This window comes from Centropristis striata, chromosome 9 (genome assembly GCF_030273125.1).
Source record: "Centropristis striata isolate RG_2023a ecotype Rhode Island chromosome 9, C.striata_1.0, whole genome shotgun sequence".
Lineage (NCBI taxonomy): Eukaryota > Metazoa > Chordata > Actinopteri > Perciformes > Serranidae > Centropristis > Centropristis striata.
Genome location: NC_081525.1, coordinates 30,062,887 through 30,076,501, shown reverse-complemented (window position 1 = coordinate 30,076,501; position 13,615 = coordinate 30,062,887). Strand labels below are relative to the sequence as shown.

Below are 13,615 nucleotides of genomic sequence, written 5' to 3'. Positions count from 1 at the left end.
ACAGATTATCAATTTTCAAGGTTTCCTCATGCAATTTTTCTAACATAAGCCAATTAAATATCACCATTATCAACCATCGTTGAAATACAGTACTGATGCACTTTTTAAGATCGTCCTCCGAGTGTTCTTACTGCTTTCTCTCATCAGAGCATTGTAATTTAACATGTAAAAAGTGTAAAAAGTGCAACATTGCGGATGGCAATGAGTGGCATTGACTGGAGAGGGAAAATAGTACAGATCTGTGAAATAGTTACTATACTTAAGTGTGAGACATTTTTTGGTAAGTTTCTTTAATGTAATTTAATGTATGAACAGTTTATAGCAGTAACAGTATTCATGTCCTGGGGGTGGGTTTAGGGCATTTGGTCATGTGGGGTAACCTATTGTATTGTTGACTGTTTTAGATGTGCTCTGATGTCCTTCCACCTGGTTTTTGGCTTTGCCATTGTAATGTAAATGCAGATGCAAATGTTTGTTCCTTAATGAGGGTACTTAAGTGAAAGGGTTTTCTTTATAGGGGCAGACAGTAACTGCACTATTTCATGCCATTCGCTCTCACACAAGGAAAAGAGATAAGGTAATTAATTAAGTTTTCACAAAGTTGGCCTGATAAGTTGCCTAAATGGCAGAAGAGAAGAAAGGAAATCCAAATTGGTTGGAGGAGGTAAAAATCATCCGCAGAGAAGAGTTAATTAATAGAAAGAACTAAAAAACACACTAAAAATTTAATTTGATCCAAAAATTGCAAACATGAAGCAACGAATGTGGGAGGAAAATGCAAACAGAAATGAATTCAAGAAGTTGAGTTAGGTGGGCCACCCAAGAAAAACACATGGTTATTTGTCTGTTCTGGCCAAAGAATGAATAATAATAACAGGAAGGATTCCAGCAAAACCAGTTAACTTATTACAGTTAATCATGAGGTTAGACTGACTGTATGGTTGACACTGAAATAAATATCTGTAGGCTACATAAGTCATTCATAATAATCATGATATCCCTTCATGACTATTTATTGATTGTTTATTTGAACAGTAGGGCGCTGACGTTATCCCCTCTAGCTAACATAACATGAAGCAGGCTCTATGAACTAATGTTCCTTCTCGTTAAATTAGATAATGTTAACGTAATGTGCCAAAGGCCAAAATAAAAATGAACATAAACATAACATAAACACAGCCATGTTGCAGTTAAGTGGCAGTCAGAGATATCTTAGGATTTTTACCTTACTTTGGTCGTTAAGCTCCTCTTTGCAACTGTTTAGCACAACTTAGGTATTTCCTGAAGTATATGACCAAGTTAAGGAGAAAAACCTAAGGAAATCTTAAGGAGGAGACTTGAGGATTGAAAGGAAAATGTAAACTTAAGATGCTTTGTGCAACCAGACCTTAGACAGAAGAACTTGTAGCACATATGAATGTTGTCTTTTTTTGCAGGAGGAGTTCCTGTAGGCCTGTTTGTTTGTTGAAGAATGCAAATATTTGTTTCTTGACTGACCATGCAAGAGTCAATGCCCCAAAACACAAATGTTAACAAGGTCATTTTAAAAACTAGATAACAAATAACACAAACACAACATTAAGATTAATTTTTAAATAGCAACCCTCACTTTTACAAGGAATATGTGAAAGCATGATAACAATATCAGGATATGTTGTACGATTGCGCCCAGATAATGATGATGGTAATGAAGCTGACTGTTATGAAGAGGATGTAGAGGCCGAACAGCAGGCGGTCTATGATGAAACCCACCTGGATCCATTCCTCCGAGCTCTGGTTTCCGTCCAGCTGCTGCTTCACCTGGAGGCAGATGGCCTGGAGGTCCTCACCCAGGCTCCTCAGCTCCTGCACAGTCTTGTCCTCATCTGCTGATCCCTCTTGTTCTGGAGCCTTGCTGTCCTCTGCCACAGGAAGAGAAACTTTCATTTCTGTTTCAGAGGAGGAGAGAAATGTTACTGTTTAAGTTATTTTGACTACATGAATAGTTTCAGCTGTGTAAAACCACATCCCGAGGTCTTACATACTACCTTGTGCGTCAGGATTTTCGATGACTGTGTCCTCTAGAGCGCAGGACTTTGGAGGAAGTCCTACCAGGCGGCCCAGAAAGTGAAGAACAAACACTCTGATCCAGCAAGGTACTGGAGAGTAGTGAGCGGAGCCACACAGCAGGTTTGTGATGATAATAGTCTCCAGTAGACTCGCCACCATAAGAGCCAGGCACAGAGACAGAAACACATCTGTAATAAGAAGAATAAGAATAAGAATAAGCAGTGCCTTTTAGAATCCTGCTCTGCAAAGCTGCTTCACAGGCAAATACAAACCCAAAACCCAAAAATCCAAAAATGGCTGAAAATAAGGTTGTTTGAATTACAACACCTTTTAGGTTGATATGGTGAATGTGCCAGTAAACTATTGCATGTAATCACCATCACCTGGCAGCTACTGAGCAACAATAGCATTCATTTAAAGTAATCTTTTGGTCCTTCTGGTGAATGTAAGCCTAATAGCCACTCACTTTTTAGCTCTGTTTTGTTGTCCCCCAACATTCAAGGGAAATATGTATCTTTGGCTGCTAAATGCTATCAACTAGTTGCTAACTTTGTCTATCTGGTGTTGGTCAGCTGGAGCTTTTTTACTGAAAAAAGCTGCCAGATAAAGTTGAACATGACGCAACGTGAGAATGAACCAAAAGTTGCAGGCTGTAGAACCGAAACAAAGAAATGAAGATATTAAAACACTCTAAAATTGCAGTTTATGATCATATCTAATATGAACCCAAACATGAGCCTTGGAGGCAACATTTAATTTACTCAGTAGCCATTTCTGAATTTCTTGAATTGTGATTGATGGCCTAGTAAAAGGTATTGTCAACTGACTTATGACAACACAAGACACACTTCCTTTTTGCCACACTACACATACTAAGTTTTCTTTTGCTTACAGAGGCTTCATACTTTGGAATACTAATATTCATGTAGTTAAACTATCTTCATCCCTCAATCATTTTAAGTTAGGACTTAAAGCGTACCTGTTAAATCAAGAGTCCTAATAGTTTTTTCCCCCAGTATAGTTAATTGGATCATTATCTCGTATACATGCTCATACACTCAAATACAATTATTTTACGTTTAAACACACCCATGTTTTTATTTCTGACTTTTTTGTATGTGTGCTATAAAATGGCACTTGTATTGCTTTCTTTTTTGTTGTTATTGCTTTCTCTCATTGTTGTTGATTCATTTTTGAATTTTTCTATTCTTTCTTGGGGAGGTGCTTTTTATAAGCCCATATAGGGTTTTTTAACCTCTCCCGCACTTACTATTCTTGTTTCATTTCAGTTTTTTTGCAATTGTTCTTTCCTATGATGCAAATAAACAAATAAATAAATAAATACAAATACTTATGAGCGGTATGGTGTTTCCAGTGACAGGCAGCAGGTCGTTCATGATGAGCAGGAAGACGGTGTAGCCCAGGATGAGGGTCATCTTGAACAAGGACCGGTCGACACTTTTGGGAGGCAGCAGGAAGCTGAAGAGATCCACTGTGATGAGGAAGCAGCTGGGGAGCAGCAAGTTCACCACGTAGAGGGTGGCCCGACGCCTCACTGACACCTGTTGCATCGTCGACAGATATAAGATTTAAGATTGTAAGATTTGTAAATAGCAGCAATGATTAAGGAACTAAATAAGATAAAACAATAAGGTTACAGTCAGCAGTATTTCCTTACAAAGAAGCGAAGCTCTTGGTATGTTTCGTTGCGTGATGCCGGCAGTAGGAAGGTCTTCGCTGTGATTCCAATTAGTTCCCACTCACCCATAGTTGTCATCACTTTTTTAGAAAATTTGAATATTTCCTCTGCAGATGATGATCGGTTTATCGGAATAGCTTTTACTGAAAGAAAGATATAATTTAGTCTATGCTTTTGTAATATTTAATCCAGGTATAAAGACTTATATGTCAAAAACCAGATCAAATAAGATTAATAATTCAAATAAGAAAAGGTGAAACAAACATTTCATTCTGTATAAGTAAGATTTGGATTAGTTTCTGCTTACTAGTGTGTAAGTAGGAGTTGAAGCTTAAACTGCAGTTCTGGATGTCAAATGGAAACGTGTAGATGTCGAGCCTGCAGGAGCTGATCACTTTGACGGGTCGTTCATCGAGCACTAAGCCATCAGAAAACAAATAGACGTACGGGACAAAAGGAGCAGAGTTCTTCTCCATACTGCAGGAAGAGAAGAAGACATGGTTGGTAATATCTACTCTCTGTGTAAGAATATGAATCCCTGTATTTGTGTAATATACTATATTCTTCTTACTGTATTCTTCTTCAAATTATATTATAGCTCTTAGTAAATTAATTAAGAGTACTTGAATGAATTAAAATGTTTAGTTTAACAATGTCTGTGTGTAGTCTATAAAGGAGACAGAATTTGTTTGCCATCATCACCCAAAAAAACGTTAGAAAATTTGTACAGCAGCTTATTATAACCCATATTTATGGTTACTTGCCACCTCTAGTGGCCATAATAACTATGACAGTTGTGAAAGCAGGAAGTGAGGTGACAAAACATATTTGTCTGCCCAGTCTGGGTGGCAGGGGTGGGAGATGGGTGAAAATAATACAGGACTTTGACGCGGTGTTCTTGTCCGGGTTGTAATAAAACAGACAGTGGCCTAGAGGTTAGGAATCGGGCTTGTAACTGGAGAGTCGCCGGTTCGAAGGCACTCAAGGCACTTAACCCCCCTGCACAGCCCCCTGGGTGCAGTAATGTGGCTGCCAACAGCTCCTTGCATGGTGTGTTGTGTGTGTAAAAAAAAAAAGCATGTGTTAAATGCAGAGGTTGAATTTCCCCATTGTGGGATAAAGGGGTTAATTAATGGTGTTTCATTCTATTCTGCCATTTCGGTTTGTGGATGTGTTGGGTAAAACACACTGAATTTGAAATTAGTTTTCAAAATATTCACAAGTAGCAAACACCTCTTATGTGGAGATCAAACAAAGTCAGGCCAGTACTTTGTATACAGTGATTCCACAGCTCAGCATGTGTCTCTACTGAGGAGATGTTACTTACAATTCATTGATGACCACATCTGGTACCCACAGCAGCTTCCTTGGAATTGTAATCCATGAAGAACCACATTGTTCTGGGTCCCACTTGACAAACTCATTTCTCCATCTCTGCAACAATGAATCAGACAGATGCAACACATACATACAGTTTAACACTACAGTTTTCTCTGTAGAGTTTTCATTTTTTAATGTGAAATTACCCTCTCTTCTTTTTTTAAAACAGATTTTAAGTATTTTAAGTAAGTATTTAGTATGGTTTGGTGGTACTACTTTTTTGCTAGATAATCATCATATATCATATAATATTTAGTTTTCTGCTGGTCATATACAGTAGGATCTGCCCTAAAACTTACACTGATCCAAACTGACAATTCTGTGTTTTTCTGATTCTCAATCCTAGAGAGAGATGAACAATTGCTTATAAACTGAGAAGTTGATTTCAAAGCAAGTACTTACTAAATTTTGCCAGATGAATGTTTTTAGGATCTGGGCCTTTTCATCCTGAAATAGAACCAACATTTCACTGTATGCATGTGCGCAAAAGGTGTACAGAAAACATAACATAAAGTTGTTTTACTTAAAAAAAACAAAAAAAAAACAAACCCAGTAATAATAAAATTAACCCGTTATTTAAACTTAGAAACAATCAAACATGGCCAAATAATTCATAGGTTTTTGGTCTAAAACCATTATAACTTACCACTCCCAAAATGCCAAACATGGTGAAGCCGATGCTGACTTTGGTGGGGGTTGACAAATTCATAACAGGTCGAATGGAGCTCAGGTTGAAGACCGGTTGGAGAGCCTTCAGCAGGGAAATCGGATCAGGTCGAGAGCAGTTCAGCATGACTGAACTGCACGGAGCTACGGATGAAAAAGAAAATGTGCCATTATGATTGTTAAAGTACATTGTCTGCACCAGCTTACAAAAAGTAAATGCATTTCCCAAATGTATTAATGTTAATACTTAATTAACCTGCACAGTGTAGAATGTGTCCTGAAGCAGCAAAACAGTCTGAAAATGCCTCAATGAATCCAAAACTTTTTGACTACGTTTTGTTTGAATGCTGGACAAACTGACTTGAAACAATCATGTGAGATGATAATCCATTAACAAGCAGGAGATTTATATATATAGTTATATTACAGTAGGAGCTGTACTTACCATGCATGAGCAGAGAGATGAAGATGAATAGAACCTTAGAAGGCTTGACTTTCAGCGGGCAGCGCTAAAAACATTAACAGTGGGTCAAAAGTGGTTCTTAGTTTGAGTGGTGCGCTGATGTTTAGGGCTGTCCTGTAAAGCTGTCAGCACACATTTTAGCTGGTAAGTACAGACAACAAAATAAAATCTTATTTGTTAATGTAAATGGACTTTAAGATCTCTTTTAAAGATCAACAAAAGAAAGTGTGAGAAGACGACAACAGCAGATGGTGAGGTGATGCTAATTAACTGTTGGATTGAGATTAAGATCAAGATTCCATTATTACAATACCACAATGGGGAAATTTAACCTCTGTATTTAACCCATCCATTTTTGACTCTACATCCCTGCAAGTTTTGCATATTTAAATGCTTTAAAGTTTAGTGTAGAATTGACTTATTATGTTAGATTTTAGAGAGTTTAGAAACAAGATACACTATGTTGCAGAACGTCTGGAGAAGTATGTTGGCCTTGATGAAACAGCATTCAATGAGATTTCTTTCTGGCCTAGAACACTAACCTCACCCCCATCCAAAACCTTGAGGATGACCTCACTAATTTCCACATACTTTTGACCATATAGTGCACCCTTCTTCACTTGGTGTGTGACTGCACAAATGTTTGTTGCTATGATTTTTAAAAACGTTCTTTAGCTTAGCTGATTTCATTTTATAGAGATTTGGTTCATGTAATTAATCCTCATCTTCATCATTAAAATGAATGAATAAGTAGGAAAACAGCTGGAACATGTTCGTTATGTTTGAAATGAATGTCAATCAAAAACTGAATGAAATTTTTTCAAGTAATTTTATTTTGTATACAATGGTTTCCTCCATTTTAGAATAGCACAATATAACACAAGATGCTTGGAACTACATCTAATTAACGTAGGTGAGTTAATTTAACGTCCAATAGTGATATTTTCACCTTTAGTTATTATTAACAATCATACAATAACTTTAGAATATGCATAAATGTCTTGGCACCAAACAAGTCAACAAAATGAAAATGTATTGGTTAAAATTCAACAAGCATGTGAGTCACCAGCTACATAAATGGAGCCCTTTAAAACAGACAGCAGTTGTCTAGTCACTAGTAAGAGTTCACCCAAATAATGATGATGGTAATGAAGCTGACTGATATGAAGATGATGTAGAGGCCGAACAGCAGGCGGTCAATGATGTAACCCACCTGGATCCATTCCTTCGAGCTCTGGCTTCCACCGAGCTGCTGCTCCACCTGGAGGCGGATGGCCTGGAGGTCTTTACCCAGACTCCTCAGCTCCTGAAGGGCCTTGCCCTCCACCACGACAGGCCCCTTCTTCTCCATAGGCCCCTCATCAGCTTTTCGCTGAGTCACCACACCTTTGGGTTTCTTGTCTAGTTTTTTAGGGGGGAAAAATGTTGAAATTGTTATTAACATGAATACATGCACTCCTTCAGTGTCATATATATCATGTTGATCCAATCATATATCATGTTGATGAAATGTGTATTGTATATTTAGTAGGGCCGGAACTTTAACGCGTAAATTAAGATTAATTAATTACACAAAAATTAATGTGTTAATTAAAAATTTAATCGCACTTATTTTTGCACCGCGGAATGTTTCTCACTGGATGAGTTTCAGGCGGACCGATTATACTGGAGCACCAACTAGCGTTCATGAGTTCAGACAACAACAAACCACAGTGAACATGATGAAGAAGCTGATGAGACGCTTTGGTTGGCCCCGTGGATGATGGGACATTTTGTTACAAAAAACCAACGGATGGAAGCGTCGATAAGAGCATGGTTGTGTTGCTATGCAACAAGGAATTCACATCTCACCGCAGCACATCGAGCCTCAAGTATCACCTCAATGCAAAACATATAGCAGCTAGCGGCTAGTGTGGTAGCTAGCGCGGATTGTGTTTTACTTAAAAAACCAAAGTATTATAGTTTACAGAAGGTCTACCTACCTAAAGGCTACCTGAACTTCTGAAATGTACTATATTTCTAAATATGCTATTGCTACACTTATTGGCAAAAATTGCACTGGTCTGTTGGACTTGAACAAAAATATTTTTGTTGCTTAAGCTTATGTATTCAGTCATTATTCAATGGTATACTAAAAATCCATGTGAAAAAATTACTTCTCACTGTTCTCAGGTCAAATATTTATATGCGATTAAAATGTGATTAATTTCGATTAATTAATTACAAAGCCTCTAATTAATTACATTCCCGGCCCTAATATTTAGTCATATTCTGTAACCTTACATTTCAAAATTTCTCACTAAATTTAACCACCTGAATCTCTTGGTTCTTTAGCCTTTGGAGGCATGAAAACGAGACGGCCCAGAATTTGCAGAACAAACACTTGGATCCAGCGAGGCATGGGAGAGAAGTCAGCGGAGCCATACAGCAGGTTGGTGATGAGGATAGTCTCAATTAGACTGGCCACCATTAGAGCCAGGCAGATAGAGAAGAACACATCTGGTAGAGAGAGACAGGGGAGAGGTTTGTACTGTCATAATGTGTTTTATTATTTATTTTATATTCAACCGGTGGACAGCTACATATGCTGGTCAAACATGAAAACATCTCTGTATGAAGTGCAGATGGAAAAGATCCACTGAAGACAACAGATCCACATCTCTGCTGTAATAAACTGATAAAACTGAGGGATCATAGTATTTAGCAGAAGAGCAGTTTGCTTTAAACTCAGGTACAAAACATTCTCACTCTGAAATGGTAAATGGACTTACGCTTTTCAAGTCATAGCAACTTTAGCACTACAGACAACACTCAGCCATTCACACACACATTCATAGGTGGCCGAGGTTACCCTACATGCCACCATCAGGAATGCATTGACACACTGACGAATGCAGCATCAGGAGTTCAGGGGGGTTCAGTATCTTGCCCAAGGATATTTCGACATGTAGACTGCCATGGTCAGGAATCGAACCAGCAACCTTCCAATCTACCACACTCTGATATTATTAGTGGCCCCACGCTTCAAAATTTGACGCTCAAGGTACCCTTTCATGTGTAAAATTTCATTTTCACAGGAAACATACAGTTAGGTATAGGCACCAAAACTGCTTGCTTAAGGTCAGACCGAAAGAACATAATTTGGGTCAAATTACAACTTCCATACATAAGTACTAGATGCAGTTAAATGATGAAATAGGTGACATGATGCAGACTTTGATATATCTACGTAAGAAAGTAAATTCACAGGGTAAGATTAGAGCATTGACTTTTGATTTCATATATGACTCAAACACTGGTCCCCTGGGTCAAAGTCTGGGGTTGTTTTGATGTTTTCAACAACGGTGCACCACAAGGATGTGTACTGAGCCCCCTCCTTTTCTCACGAGACCAACACAATCCCCAAGTTTGCTGATGACACCATTGGGGTAGGCAGAAAAACCAACAACAATGAGGCCGATATAACAAAGTGACCCTTAACGCTGTTAAAACAAAGGAGGTGATCCTGGACATCAGAAGACTGAAGCCCAACAACCATTGCCCAGTGTTTCCCATTAATAACCTCAACTGTTGCGTCTCATCTGTCGCGCCATCGTCTCATAAAATCCTGTGGGAAACACTGCATTCTTCACACATCGACCATGAGAAACCTGTTAATCTACACTCCACACACAGCATCTCATGTACTGAATCAGAAGATGTATGATGCTTCTCGGCATCAACTAGATTAGAACAAAATAAAAAACGAAACACAATTAATATCAAGACACTGATGTAACAGGTTTAATTAAAGGCAAAGAACATTTTGAGTGTGAAAAACACTGACTTAAGAGCGGTATGGTGTTTCCAGTGACGGGCAGCAGGTCGTTCATGATGAGCAGGAAGACGGTGTAGCCCAGGATGAGGGTCATCTTGAAGGAGGACCTGTCGACGCTCTGGGGAGGCAGCAGGAAGCTGAAGAGGTCCACCGTGATGAGGAAGCAGCTGGGGAGCAGCAGGTTCGCCACATAGAGGGTGGCCCGACGCCTCACTCTGATCTGCAGAGAGAAGAAACAAAACACTTGGTGAGGTTCTTCTTCTGTGCACATTTAAAAACTCTTTCTGAGCTCTTCTCAATTATAGCCACTCAATAAAAGATTTGATTGGGACAGATATTTCTAAGTTTGTTGGACAAACTCTTATAATCTGAGACTAAAGTACAATTTGACGTTTGCTGACGTTTGCAGACACTACAATCAACTTACATGAAATGCAAGTTTATCAATGAAAGTACTCTCGTCAGGTCCTCCGTCGTATTCTTGCGCAGTGATATCCAGCAGCTCCCACTCCCCCATAGTGGTCATCACAGTCTTGGAGTGCTCTGTGATGTGTTCTGCAGACCTCCCTAAGACAATCTTAATGTCCATCGCTGGGGAGGGAAAAATATTAAATATTAATAAAAAATATTATCCTGTAAAGTCAAGGCCACATTACTTATCCACAAACCCAAAAATACAGGATTTCATAGTTTCACAAAATGAATATTTATTACTTAAATTGTATTCATCTGTAACTAATGAAATAAATAAAGGTATTCTTCTCTCCAACATGACTGAGTAATCATCCTAAATCTGAGGTCAAATGTCAATTAAATTATAAATAACTAATATAGCAGATTTTTGTGTGCATCAACAATAAAACCTTTTAACAGATAGTAATATATACATTTTCCTTAAGGATAATTTAACAGTTTCTTTATCCTTTAGGTAAGTGGCCCTATTGTAGCGTAACAAATGTGCTGTTAGGTGTCCTAAAATGTACACCTTTAGGATAAAATAGGAGACATTTGGTGAATTATCTTACCAAGGTGGATGTAGGAGTTGAAAGTCAAAGTGCAGTTCTGTATATCGAAGGGGAAGGTGTAGATATCGAGGTTACAGGAGCTGACAACTCGGACTGGTTGAGAATCGTGCACCTTACCATCACTATACAGGTACATATACGGGACATAGGGGGCTGTGTTTTCATCCATACTGCAAGACAGGAACAAGCAAAGGAGTTATGAGTGAGAGAATGGTACCTTTAAATTCACTTAAACACCAAATATGTAATAATCCATGGCTGAAAATGGTCCTTAAAAAACACTTACTCCTGATTAAGTAAAAACATGTCACAGAGGCAAAATAGTAAAAAGCACAAAATTGACCAGTACGCATATACAAAAAAAGTTTTTGCTTATAGTGGCTTGCCTTCAAATCTTAACTTATACTCACAATTCATTGATTACAATATCTGGCACCCAAAACTTCTTCCTGGGAAGGGAAATCTTATTGGTGCCGCACTGGATCGGGTCCCACCTGACAAACTCGTTCTGCCACCACTAAAAAATATAGAACTGGGGTAAGTGCATGCTATATGTAATAATCATTCACATCATTAGAAAAAAATATTACTGAATGAATGAAAAAGGATGATTGCAATACTTACATAATGTTGCCAAAGGTAGGTGAGCAGGAGTTGAGCCTTTTCATCCTGGAAGAAAAGAGATTATTTTTTTTGTGTTATTGTTTTTAACACAAAAACAATGACACTGTTTTTTTTCATGGTTTTTTGGGGTCACAGAAATCCTCAAAGAACTCAGTGAAGCCGAGAAACATAAATAAGTATATAATGTAAGCTCCCTCTGTTTCATAAATGACTTGTAAGTCATCAACCATACTAGAATTGCCACATACTACTGGAAAAATAATCAGTGTAACACAGACTCAGTTAAACCTCTGAAGTCCTGGAGATTTTGGTTGCAATTTGTCAATTTCCTATGCATTCATTTCTGTCTCTGTTTAGCATCTTGCAGTCTGTCCTTACATCACATGCATGGCTCCTTTTTCTCCACACAAACTTGGCTATCAGTCAGATTTTTCATTTTATTTTAATTAACAAAGTATAAAGCTGCCAGGAACCCGAAAATACAAGCAAAAGACACAGGTTTCTATGGAAATGTACTTTTTTTAGTTGTTTTTTTTACCATTTATACACACAAAAACAGCAGAAATAATAATAAATAATAAAACTACAAAACAATCTTTTTGCACATAAATTAAAAATAGTATTAGTTTTCTTGTAGAAAGAAAATTCAAATTTTAAAAATGGTCTAGAAACATAAATGGCACACTGTGAAAGCTCCATGAGCTCTATGATTGCACTATCAACTGGCTTTCTCAGCTTGTCTATATATCATATGTAAATAAAGTTATTACTGTAAATAAAACATGTGTATTTTCAATACATAGATGGACTCCAGAGGGTTAACTGTAAAATGATCCTTGTCTACTGAGAGCTGGAACCTACCACTCCGAGTATCCCGTACAAGGTGAAGTACATGGTGACATTGGTGCGGGTTTCCATGTTCATGACAGGTCGTATGGCGCTCAGGTTAAAGACTGGATTCAGAGCCTTCAGCAGGGTGGGTTGGTCCGGCAGAGAACAGTTCACCTCGATGGCACTGCAGGCAGCTGACGGGAAGTTTCAAAGATAAGCAGTCTAGTGATAAACATGCTTTGATTTATTTTCAATTAAAGAAACAGACCTGTAACTAAGAAAATGGATTGAAAAATAAGGGAATTGTCATTGGAATTTTGATAGAACATATTCACAATTTAATGCACAAAAAATAAATAAAAAAAGAAAACTCATGAGTACAAAATTGTATAAAGCTATATGCAGTACAAATCCCGCTTTATGCAATTATTTTTTTTGGAAGAAAAAAACCCTCATAAAACTTGATACAAGCATGTCTAATTGTCAATATTGTGCTTTCCAAAAAAAAGTACCTGGTTGAGGTATGAGGAACAGGACCAAAGTTGGCATGACTGATAGAGCGATACACTGCAATAAAACAACAAATACAATGTTTTACATTTAAAAAGAAAATTTAAACAACCAAAACATAAAACATTAGTTATTAATTATTTAAAAATCGGTTTATCTCATTTATATAGCCTTGGAAATAACGTTTCATAAGAGTCCAAATATTCTGCAGTGGAGGATACTTTACCTTCAGTGTGGTGCCCTTGGGTGTCATGATGTATCTGAGTTATTCCTGTATCTTGTCAGATGAAAGCAGTTTCTTCAGAATATTACATGTCTGGAGAGCACACAATAATCATCACGTTTGCTTTATGTGTGAACAGGAGAGTTGTCCATCCATAAATAACCAGACAGCAAAGACAGACCCAACACTTACCTGGTCAGCTAACTCCTGCAAGACTAAATCCAGCTTTGGTGGCGGAGATATACAAAGTGCCACTGTACACCAAGCGTGACATGGTGGACAAACCCCTTGCAAATGATGTGGTAAGTGGAAAAGTCTGCACGGCAGC

At 37.9% G+C, this 13,615-nt stretch overlaps 2 protein-coding genes across 2 annotated transcripts; both read right to left on the bottom strand.

Annotated features, from left to right (window-relative positions):
- Positions 1 to 1,514: 1,514 nt before the first annotated feature.
- LOC131977177 (5-hydroxytryptamine receptor 3A-like) lies at positions 1,515 to 5,921 on the bottom strand. Its single transcript, XM_059340380.1, has 8 exons — positions 5,775 to 5,921; positions 5,531 to 5,575; positions 5,076 to 5,182; positions 4,056 to 4,225; positions 3,728 to 3,891; positions 3,401 to 3,611; positions 2,028 to 2,237; positions 1,515 to 1,919 (listed from the first exon to the last, which is right to left on the bottom strand). The coding sequence occupies exons 1-8, from the start codon at positions 5,919 to 5,921 to the stop codon at positions 1,645 to 1,647; spliced, it is 1,329 nt and encodes a 442-aa protein (XP_059196363.1). The 3' UTR covers positions 1,515 to 1,644.
- A 1,174-nt stretch (positions 5,922 to 7,095) lies between these two features.
- On the bottom strand, positions 7,096 to 13,317 carry LOC131977176 (5-hydroxytryptamine receptor 3A-like). Its single transcript, XM_059340379.1, has 10 exons — positions 13,291 to 13,317; positions 13,121 to 13,139; positions 12,585 to 12,748; positions 11,724 to 11,768; positions 11,510 to 11,616; positions 11,100 to 11,269; positions 10,502 to 10,665; positions 10,084 to 10,294; positions 8,571 to 8,756; positions 7,096 to 7,658 (listed from the first exon to the last, which is right to left on the bottom strand). The coding sequence occupies exons 1-10, from the start codon at positions 13,315 to 13,317 to the stop codon at positions 7,372 to 7,374; spliced, it is 1,380 nt and encodes a 459-aa protein (XP_059196362.1). The 3' UTR covers positions 7,096 to 7,371.
- Between the last annotated feature and the right edge of the window lie 298 nt (positions 13,318 to 13,615).

Bases quoted from the DNA above. Each gene is read 5' to 3' on its own strand.
- LOC131977177 (XM_059340380.1), bottom strand. From the start codon at position 5,921: ATGCTGAACTGCTCTCGACCTGATCCGATTTCCCTGCTGAAGGCTCTC. The intron at 5,576-5,774 runs GTAAGTTATAAT...GTTCTATTTCAG, and splicing joins TGTTTGGCATTTTGGGAGTG to GATGAAAAGGCCCAGATCCT. The intron at 3,892-4,055 runs GTAAGCAGAAAC...TCTTTCTTTCAG, and splicing joins CAACTCCTACTTACACACTA to TAAAAGCTATTCCGATAAAC.
- LOC131977176 (XM_059340379.1), bottom strand. From the start codon at position 13,317: ATGACACCCAAGGGCACCACACTGAAG. The intron at 11,270-11,509 runs GTGAGTATAAGT...CCTGTCTTGCAG, and splicing joins GATATTGTAATCAATGAATT to TATGGATGAAAACACAGCCC. The intron at 8,757-10,083 runs GTCAGTGTTTTT...TCTCTCTACCAG, and splicing joins AAACACCATACCGCTCTTAA to ATGTGTTCTTCTCTATCTGC.